This window comes from Oryzias melastigma, linkage group LG2 (assembly GCF_002922805.2).
Source record: "Oryzias melastigma strain HK-1 linkage group LG2, ASM292280v2, whole genome shotgun sequence".
In the NCBI taxonomy this organism is placed as follows: Eukaryota; Metazoa; Chordata; class Actinopteri; order Beloniformes; family Adrianichthyidae; genus Oryzias; species Oryzias melastigma.
The window spans coordinates 20,133,323-20,143,518 of NC_050513.1; the positions used below are offsets into that span (position 1 = coordinate 20,133,323).

The following is a 10,196-nucleotide window of genomic DNA, read 5'->3' on the forward strand; positions in this document are numbered from 1 at the left end:
CAGAAAGCCTAATTAGTCACAATAGTTAGAGTGCAAATATTAGCCTAACTCCAAAATAGCCAAGAAGACTACAAAAAATTAAAAATTAGCCAAACTGGCTAACATGTAGCAGAAATATTAGCTTAACTCCAAAGTAGCCTAAAAAAATAATAAAAAGGCTCAATTAGCCAAAACAGCTAGCATGTTACTGAAATATTAGCTAAACTCCAAGGCACCTAAAAAACCTTAGCAAATGCCAAAATAGTCTATTATTGACAATTAAATAAGATTATCTGGAGGGCCAGATCCGGCCCCCGGGCCCCGACTTTGACACATTTGCTCTAAACCTTTTTCTTGGGAGCTCCAACCTCAGCCTCCTTTTACCAACGTCATCATAGGAGCTCCTCTCAACGTGTCCAAACATCTCCATCTGCTTCTCTGGATTTATCTCCAGAACATCTACCACTATCTGATCCTCTGGAGGATTCAGTCTTGATCCATTCTGATCACTCCCAAAGAAATCCTCAACATCTTCAGCAGAGGATACCAGACGGTACATTCCAACTCCTCAGCCTCCCAGGAAAAGTCAGTTCTAGACTACAGGAGAGGAGATTTCATGATAGTTAAACCTCAGTTGAACATCAGTGAAGTCTCCGTTCCATCATGGACCAATGGACCAGCTTCACTTTCAGTTTGTGAAATGAGAAACTTGAGTTCAACTTCCTCATAAACAGGAAGAGTTCAAATTTGTTTATTTAAAAACAATCGTATAAAAAATAAGCAGCAGCAATTCGTCAGAACAGGACAAAACAACATTCTGTAACAGAAAAACACCAAGTATCATTTCACTCTCAGAGTACAACGAGAGCTCCCCCTGCTGGTGGAATCGTGGCAGAAGGCACTTTGTTGTTGGAAATACTGAATAAAATGGTTCCAGCTTGGAGTCGTTGAGGTGTTTCCACACCCAAGTCTCTGGTCCCTGGAACACTGAAGGAACATTTCCAGATCGTTTACTGGACAAATGCAAACACTAGAGGGCGCTTTCACACTGCGCTGATTGGTCTGGTTGTTTTTTCCAGATAATGTGCAACATCAGTCAGGTGAAAGCTCCTCCTGATCCTGTTGATACCTCATACCTCACATTTTTGGGTAGTTTTACAGCAGAAAATCACATAGTATTCATCACAAACATTCATGATGGTACTCTAAATATTTAACCCCATTAGAAATATATACTACTACTGGATTGAGAGTTTGTTCATACATTCAGACAAGGAAATAAGTGGAATAATCGTCGTTACCTGAGTGAATTTTAAAGGTTTTTAAGTGTTTAAGCCTTTAGCTTTATTGACATGTACAAACTATCACTTTTAACCTTCTATTTTTGTCTTCTCACTTTATGACTTTGATTTGTTGAAAATGATGGAAAAATATCTATTTCTGTCACTTTTCATATGGAATCCAAAATGTATCATGAGAAAAAAAACTCATTTTTTCCCCCTAAAACAGACTACAGAAATACTTTGAGCTTGTACCAAGTTTCCAGACATAAACAGATCAATAGGACTCTAGAGTCAGACATACTGCCAGAGGAATCAGGCGTAAGAGCTGGTTTGTACCTCACAGTGATTTATAATCGCTCACGTCGCAATTGATGCAAGGCTATCATAAGTGACTCATGTGCAATCTCACGCACATCGCGCCATTTTACCTTGAATCATTTTGAAATATGTCACTTCCACGACCTTTAAAGACAAGGCCGCTATTACCGCATTCTAATTCTAAACGTTTTCATTTCATTTTCACTGAGGAATCAAATACGGTGAAGATTTACGCTAGCGGGACACGGAGCTATCATCATCAGATGGGAGGAGGGAATCGGGGCGGGGCTGCTCGGCTCAGATCCAAAAGCCACGCCCCCTGAGAGGAGATTTTGGAAACAGAGGCTTCAGATCAACTTGATAATGGCGTTTTAAGGCATTTAGGTTTTGGTTAAAAACGTCCTAATCATAATTAAAACACTACTGGGAATATTTTTATTTCTAAATTTAAAAAAGTACGGGACCTTTAAATCTTTTTTAGTTATTTCCCTTATTCCTGAGTCTGTGGCTTAGTAGTGCCTAGCCAGTACCTGACTGAGCACTGTCTGATCCTTCTTATGGATTACTTCTTAAATTTAAACATGTTTTAAATTAATCCATTGTTAAATCTAGATTTTGTTCTATATTTATCCTATTTTTCAAGATTGGAAATTGCTTCCAACATCACGTTTCTACACCACCTTGAGCAAGGCATTCTCTTACTCCTGTAGGCTTCTTTGGCTAAGCTAGCTAAAAATCTTAGCATGTTTTATTTTATTTATCTCAATAATCTGCATGTAAGTCATTGTCATTGTGATATAAAACAATTTATATGTGATATACAGTTGTTTCCATATTGACCAACACTAGTTACCGGGTTGGGGTACGGTCTGGTTCGCATGCAAAGGGTTGGTAACCCTGTCTGTGTCCTGGTACTGATCGGCCCTCGTGTCCTCGCCTGCTGTGGGTTGGGGACCCCTGATGTAATGGGAACAGCCACCATGGAAAAAAAAGATGAGTTAGGGACACCAAAAAAGGCAGAAGTGACACAGATGGGGCCCCAACCCTATGTCCACAAGTAACGTGGAGGGGGCCCCAACTATAAGTTCATATATGACGAGTTGGGGACACCCAAAACACCAAAAAGTGACGTGGAGGGGGCCCCAACCTTACAGCCAGATATGACGAGTTGGGAATGAGAATACTTGATCATCTCCAGCACCTTGTTTGGTTTCAACAGCAACTAACTGCAGCACCTAGTGGTGAAAATAAATAAATGCAACCCATTGTGTCGCATTGCTCTTCACGGTGTTCAACCATGCGCTGTCCTTGTTCTTGTGTTTTAGCAGTTCGGGGTAACCGTACGCTACATGCAGGGGGTCCCATCAGGAGAAGAACTCAACTCCTGCACTTCCAAAGTTGGCTCTTCCGCCTTGGAGATCCGTTTGCATATAAGGCCGCAGAGCCCGGCGACCAGAAAGACCACAGCGATGGCGGTAAAGTAGGCGGCGTAGATGAGGAACTGCGGAGGAAAACGGCACACGTGTGTCACAAATGAGACCTGGACCTCACCCGGCCTGCACCTCCTCACCTGAGTGTTGATGTCCAGGCCCAGACCCGCAGAGTCCACCACCACCAGGGTGAGCAGAGTCTGCAGCAGCAGAGCGCCGAACGTGTTGACGCCGAACACCAGAGCGTAACGCTGCACGCTGAGATTCGCTGCGATCTGGAAGCTGAAAGGAAACATCTCCACTCTGAGGGTCCACACAGAAAACGCTTGTCGCGCTAGCGACCCCGGAAGTAATCCGAGTACACTCACGTTGCCATGGTGATGAGCAGCATGTAGACGGCCCTGAAGAGAACGTAGACGCCGTAGCACACCCAGATGTTCCCCAGCATGTCCATCAGGAACACGCACGCCGCCATGAGAAAGGACAGCGCCGCCAGCGCCAGCTCGCCCCACGTGGACCAGGAGACGGGGAGGCAGCCCACCAACAGCGCCGCCAGCGCCCCTGCGAGCCCACAGGAGGTTAGCCCGTCTGTTGGCGGTCTGACGGAGAACACACGGGCAGTTCTCACCGAGCAGCGTGGCCAGAGTCTCCACGTAACCATTGTAGATCATCAGCCTGCCGGACGGGTGGATGTCCTCCCACAGAGCCTGGATGTAGTTGACGATCTGGAAGTAACCACAGGTGGAGAGCGCCCACCAGACGGACCAGGCCAGGAGGGGGCGACTGCTGTAGCACTTAACGAAGTCTGCAAACAGCATCTTCAGGACCTCCAGAGGCCCGCTGCCTCCATCCCTGGACTCAGGAGAGCGTGGTATCTGCAGAGAGGAACCGGTCAGCGACTCGTGGGGTCTCTTCCTGCTGCAGCATCGTCCTCACCATGGCCTCTCTGCCCTCCTTCATCTGCTCCGATGGAGAACTGCTGCTGAGAGCTGCCGCCGAAGGACTCATGTGGAAGAACAAGCTCCTGCTGGGCATGGGCAGAAAGCAGGCCGTGAGGAAGGCCACCGCGGCCGACGCCAGCGTGATGAAGGCCAGGTGGAGCAGCGGCACCTCGGCCACCGAGAACAGCAGCTGGCCCAGCAGAGAGCCGGCGGCCGAGCCCAGCAGGGTGGCGCCGCGGCAGAAGCCGGTCACCCTCTTGTAGCGCTCCAGCTCCACCACGCTGTAGATGTAGGAGTAGTAGGCCACCTCGGACGCCGTGGCCAGGCCGTAGGTGAACTCCAGCAGCTGCATGGCCAGCAGGCCCCGCGCCCTGCACAGCAACACGTAGGTGACCACCAGGCTGCCGGCCTGCAGCAGCAGCAGCGGCTTGTAGCGCAGGAAGTCTGTGGCCAGGAAGACCGGGAACAGCAGCGCCAGGTAGGAGTAGGTCCAGACCGGGAAGATTTCATTTACAACCTGAACGGAGGAGAACAGAGGAGAGCACGTTCATGCTTGAACACACTCCAGGACACGTGTCAAAGTTACATGCTAGCCGTTTGGGCTAATTTGGGCTTTTATGTTAAGTTTTCTATCCTTTTTTGAAGTTTAGCTATTTCTTCAGCTACATGCTAGCTGTTTCGTCTTAAGTATTTTTTTTTTAGGCTAATATGCAATTTAGCTAATATTTCAGCTAGCTATCAAGTTCAGCATCTTCAGCTGCCTAATTCAGCTTACAGCATTCACACTAGCATCATAGCAGATAATGCTACATATCTAGTTCATAATTATGTTAAAAAGGTTTTAAAAATGTAGTTTTAGAGTGTTTGATAAATGTTCTTCCTGCTTAGTCCGTGAGCTAAGGTGTGTTTTGGATTTTGGGACTTGGAGTCCCACTAGGATCATCTTCTGATCTCTTGTCAAAATGTTTCCAGTGGTTTTTTAATTGCGATAATGGCGGTTTTAGCTAAAACCAAAAATACCGGTTTCTTTTTCTCTGTCAGGAGTCTCCAACCTCCTCAGGCCACAGACCAGTATGTCAGTCAAGGACTCTTCTATTTCGAGGCTGAAGTTAGCGTCCCTTAACTTTTGTCGGTAACGTTTATCGTCATCCTCAGTGAAATATCTGTTTGAACTTTATTTGCACACTAGATTCATGTCTGAACCGTTCAAATGTGATATAGGTTTTTCAATAACCCGTAAAAGTCAAAGTGGAAGCTGAAATTAAAAACAATCAGAGCCCAACTTCAGCCTTATCTGACTTAAAGTGTGACGGATATATAAACAAAAATATATGGTATTTTCATAAATATAATCATAAATTCACCTTTACTCTTTATTAGCAACATCCTCGTAACATTAGACACCCGGCTGCTGAATATAATGCGTTGTTGTCTGATTGCTGAAGGAAATCACAGAATGTTCTCCTACAACTCTCTTACAGTTTATCATTATTAAAACTGGATTTCTGCTCCTACAGGAAAATAGCCTTAAAGAGGCAAACAACATTACTTTGTAACGCTCTGTAGTGAGAAATGCGCTTTTTGGTGACAGAAATAGTTTATTTATAGTTAATATTTTTCTGACTAAAATTTACCTTAAGAAATGAATGACACCAAGAAATTACCCATGATCCCTCAAAACGGTTCCTGAAAACCTTGTGTGAAGAGCCTGTTTGTTCTAAAGGTAACCAACAAGAAGAGGTAAAATGTGCTGAAACTTTTAGAGCTTTTAAGAGATATAAAAGCTGAAAAAAGCTGAAAAGGGAATCTATGATGAGCGACTGAAGCTATCAGGAAGTTTTGTTTTCAGAAAGTTTAATAAGTTGCATTTGATGACTATAGATGATCCCTTGAGATCTCTGAAACTGCAGGAGATGAAAGGAAAAAAGTTGGGATCTTGGTCACGTTACATAAGTAAAGTTTGACATTTTAGCGCCACCCAGTGGTTGTCTAGAAAGTTTTAGTGCTTTAAAACGCTTTAAAACAGCGTTGCTTTCAGCAGTTAGATGCAATTTCTTAAAAAGATTTAAAAATCTAGTTAATAAATAAATAATAAACCCAAAGACATTAAAGACTTCTGGTTTTTATCTTTAAATGCAATTTCTTTTACTTTGAAATTGAAGTTTCTTCTTCTGTTTCCTTTGTTCTGCTAAAAGAAACTTTCCAAATATGTTTGTTTTTTTGTTAACGTTGCTAGCTTGGGGTCTTGAATTTAGCGTAGCCACTTTAAGAAAGTAGCGGGTGAATTTTCAACAACTTCAAAGGTTTAAAAAAATCAGAAGAGTCGGATGTCGTGGAGAGAACCCACTAGTTTCTAGTTTTTCAAAATAAAACTTCCCTCAGAATATGACGTTAAATAAACAAAGTTTGTGTTTTTTGTTTGTTTTCTCTGCGGCTCAGTACCAGATCTTCCCAAAAACCGGACCCAGGAGTTGGTGACCACTGCTCAAGGACATAGTTTCTGCAGAGCGGTAGTAAGCCCGCCCACACTTCCCGTCACCTGCTAACACTCTCTCCCGCTAGCTTAAAGCCAAGCTAATTTTAGCGGACAAAACAAATGTCGGACAACATCGGAGCTACCAAGCTGTTCAGTTCTGATCCAGATATCAGACGAGGAAAACAAAGACGTTCATGGACATATTTGTCTCCAAGTGAATTCATATGAACCTACTGAGTATTTTTCACCTCACAAATACAACCTTTTTCAAACCACATTTTTGCGTCTGATCCCGATTCACCTCATCTTGAGGACATTTTAGCATTAATTTCTTTATATTAAGTCCTCCATTTATAAGTGGATCTTTAAGGTTCATAACCAGCAAAACTCGAGACATTCTGAGAGGATTCATGTCAAACCGATTGTAGAAGTTAACAGTCTTACGATTGTTTTTAAATCAATATAAAACAGGTGGAAGTGATTGTGGGTAGGACTCGTTTTGTCCTTCAGATCTTCGAGTCCTACCTTTGGCCCAGAAGGTCACAGACGATAACCGCACTCCCAAAGTCACAACATTGGATTTGAGCCCTTCAAGGACTCTCACAGGCATCGTCTGTATGCTGATTGGGGCTGTGGTGTTTTTGGGTCAAGATTTGGAATCTGTCTTTGAAAGTGTTGGTGCTTAAAAGGTAGAAAACCTCCAGTAAATGTGGAGAGATCGTGTGTATTCTTCCCTTTGATCTTTAGTTCCTTTTTTTAAACCTTTTACTGAAGAAGTTGAAGAACCCAAAGCTTCATCTACATCAGCTGGAGCTTCGTCTGATGGTTCTCCTACAAGTATCGTCATCTCACTCTGGAGAGGAAGTTTGGGTCATTGTTGTATTGAAGAACGGATCTTCAGACCCAGACCCTGGTCCGTGCTGCCCCAACCCCGGCTCGTTTCCCAGAAATCCCTGCCCTACTTGCTGCCATTGAGCTGGATTGGGTACCCAGAACCTGGAATCACCTGATCTAGCTAATAAGCAGGAAGTAGGACAGGAATAAGCGGGGCGGGGGGTCCAGGAACAGAACCAGGCCCACCTCAGTCTGAGAGGGTCGCTTTCTCAATAATGTTAGGAGTTTAAGCTTTTTAGAGCCATCTATTCATTAATAAACTGATTGATTTTTTTACATGTTTCTTTACTGAGATAAGATGTTTTATTCTGTAGTGCAGTAGAGGGAACTGGATTTAAAAGCACTAAAGCTCAGGTGGACTTCTCAAAAGCACCGATTAGAAGAACCTTCAGATGTTCAGTGAAAAGAATGTAGCCTTGCAGTTAAAAACAATCCTACGGTTTAGCTCCTGTGATCAGATCTGGCAACACATTCTCACTCTCGACTCGCCACATACTGAGGTTTGGTTAAGGACCCCTCTGTGTAAAAATAAAACGGACGTTTTCCGTCCAACTCTTTGTTTTGCTGCCACAAACGACTATTTTAATAGTCTACTGATCACCGATTATTCTTTCTGATTATTGGACTGATCGGGTCATCACAGAGTGGATGTAATACACACATCTTACCCATTATTAGCTTTGAACCAACTAAAAAATACTGGTGTGAATGTTGTAAGCTGAATTTAGCTGCTGAAGATCCTGGTGCTGATAGCTGAAGATGCTGAAAGATGAAATCACTGATGCTAATAGCTGGAAAGCTGATAGCCAGCTAAAATATTATTAAAATCCACATTAGCCTAAAATATTGAAAAAGCCTAAGTTAGCCAAAACAGCTATCATGTAGCTGAAATATTAGCTAAGCTCCAAAACAGCTTAAAAAAACAAAAAAGAAGCTTACGATATCCATAAATAGATAACATGTAGATTTAATATTATCTTCAATCCTAAACAGCCTAAATTAGTTAAAACAGCTAACATGTAGCTGAAATATTAGCTAAATTCCAAAACAGACTAAATAAACCCAAATAAACAAGCTTTATTTATTAAAAAAATATATGGCAGATTAACTATTGGTTAAGCTTTAAAACAGCTCAAATAAGCTAAAACAGCTAACATGTAGCTGAAATATTAGCTAAGCTCCAAAACAACTTAAAAAAACAAAACAAAAAAGAAGCCTAAGTTATCCAAAAAATAGCTGGCATGAAGAAGAAATATTAGCTGAACTCCCAAACGTCTCCCTGTTTTGCTTTGTAAAAAGTGTAAACAAAAATAAATAAATAACTGAGTAAGCATCTTTTTCTTTTTTGTGAACACGTCTTTGGTTTAGGAGTCACCAATTGATCATTTAATTATTATTTTAAAAACGACTCTCTGGGACTCATTTTCGCGGGGTGCCCTCTCCTGCCCGGGCCCCCCAAACAGCAGGAAACGGCCCTGCTCCTGACAGCAGAAGTTTCATCCAGATCTCACGTGCGCGAGGACGTTAAGAGGGTTTACATCACAGAAAAACGGAAACATCGCAAACACGGTCAAATCTGGAGGTTATCGTAATTCAGATTACAGTTTTATGTCCCAAAAGTCTTGAATATTTGTTTTTAGCGGCTACTTGGGTATTTATTACGAAACATGCGCTGATGCTTGCGTCACGAGGCTTTAGCGCGCGCGGGACGTTTAGTAAAAAGAGAAATAAAACAATGAAAGTAAACTACCGGGAGTAAATCACGGGGCTGGTTCGTTTGTAAACCTATAAAGTCGCAGAGGAACCGAGCCCCTCCGCGCGCGCGCTCACCTGCGTCTCCGTCAGGTTCTTGTCCGGTCCGAGCAGGAAGGCGGTGATGAAGGGTTCGAACGGCCGCAGGCTGGAGGAGAAGCCGAACGCGCACAGCAGCAGGGTCGGGTTGAAGACGGTCATGATGCCGCCGCTTCGACCTCCAGGAGGTTCTGCTTCTGGCAGTTCTTCTCTGAGCTGCGTCCGCGCGCGCGGCGGCGCGAGCACCCCCTGCTGGTCAGAGCGGGAACTGCAGCCACACACGAGACGCGACTTTCCATCAAGATGTCCTTCATCGAGACTCCATAAATTTGTGCTTACAAAAATAAAATGCTAATTTGTTTATGATGAATACATATTCGTTTACACTATTTCTTATCTGTCTGGACACTATATTTATAATGCTAATTTGTGCTGACAAAATGCTGATACTTGTATGCTAAATGCTAAGTTGCTGACACTCATGGTAATTTGTGGTTACAAAATGCTGATTATTTATGCTAGATGCTCATTTGTTTACAATATAATGCTAATTTGTTCATATATAAAATGATAGTTTGTTGTTACAAAAATGTTGATTTGTTTATGCTAATTTGTTGACGCTAATGCTAATAGCAACTTTAAATTTTTGGGGAATTTTGTTTCAATATAACATAACATTTTTTATTATACGTTTTAAATCTTGAATATATTTCAGCGTGTAGGGATTTCTCATTTTGCTTTGACCTTCAAGGCCACCGTAGAGAACCGTAGTGGGAAGTTCTTTGGGAAACCCTTACAAGCTGCGTTAAAAGAAGAGAAGATGACAAACCTCACGTGTGTATCTGTACCGTTCATAGATGGAAATAAAATGTATTACTCAATCACATCCTGATGTTTTTGAACAGAAATCTGCCGTTTTTGCCTAAATCATCAATAAAGCTACAATGATCCAGCGTAAATGAATTCCAGTGAACATGTTTTGGTGTTTCAGGAAACTTTATTCTTGAATGTGCATCACTGAAACAGATGAGTGTTAAGCAGTTTACGTGGAGCGAGGACAGGACAACCGCCACACCCCCTTTAG

The 10,196-nt window shown here is 42.8% G+C and overlaps 1 protein-coding gene across 2 annotated transcripts; it reads right to left on the minus strand.

The window, feature by feature from the left end:
- Positions 1 to 693: 693 nt before the first annotated feature.
- slc19a2 (solute carrier family 19 member 2) lies at positions 694 to 9,426 on the minus strand. 2 transcript variants are annotated; one of them, XM_024265256.2, is made up of 6 exons: positions 9,152 to 9,426; positions 3,947 to 4,468; positions 3,639 to 3,885; positions 3,379 to 3,571; positions 3,151 to 3,292; positions 694 to 3,081 (listed from the first exon to the last, which is right to left on the minus strand). In XM_024265256.2, exons 1-6 carry the CDS (start codon positions 9,272 to 9,274, stop codon positions 2,926 to 2,928), a joined length of 1,383 nt encoding a protein of 460 aa, XP_024121024.1. In that variant the 5' UTR covers positions 9,275 to 9,426; the 3' UTR covers positions 694 to 2,925. The 2 variants fall into 2 exon arrangements, with proteins under 2 accessions (XP_024121024.1, XP_024121022.1); XM_024265254.2 differs by having other exon boundaries at positions 694 to 3,292.
- Between the last annotated feature and the right edge of the window lie 770 nt (positions 9,427 to 10,196).

Bases quoted from the DNA above. Each gene is read 5' to 3' on its own strand.
- slc19a2 (XM_024265254.2), bottom strand. From the start codon at position 9,274: ATGACCGTCTTCAACCCGACCCTGCTGCTGTGCGCGTTCGGCTTCTCC. The intron at 3,886-3,946 runs GTGAGGACGATG...TCCTCTCTGCAG, and splicing joins AGGAGGGCAGAGAGGCCATG to ATACCACGCTCTCCTGAGTC. The intron at 3,572-3,638 runs GTGAGAACTGCC...GTGGGCTCGCAG, and splicing joins GACTCTGGCCACGCTGCTCG to GGGCGCTGGCGGCGCTGTTG.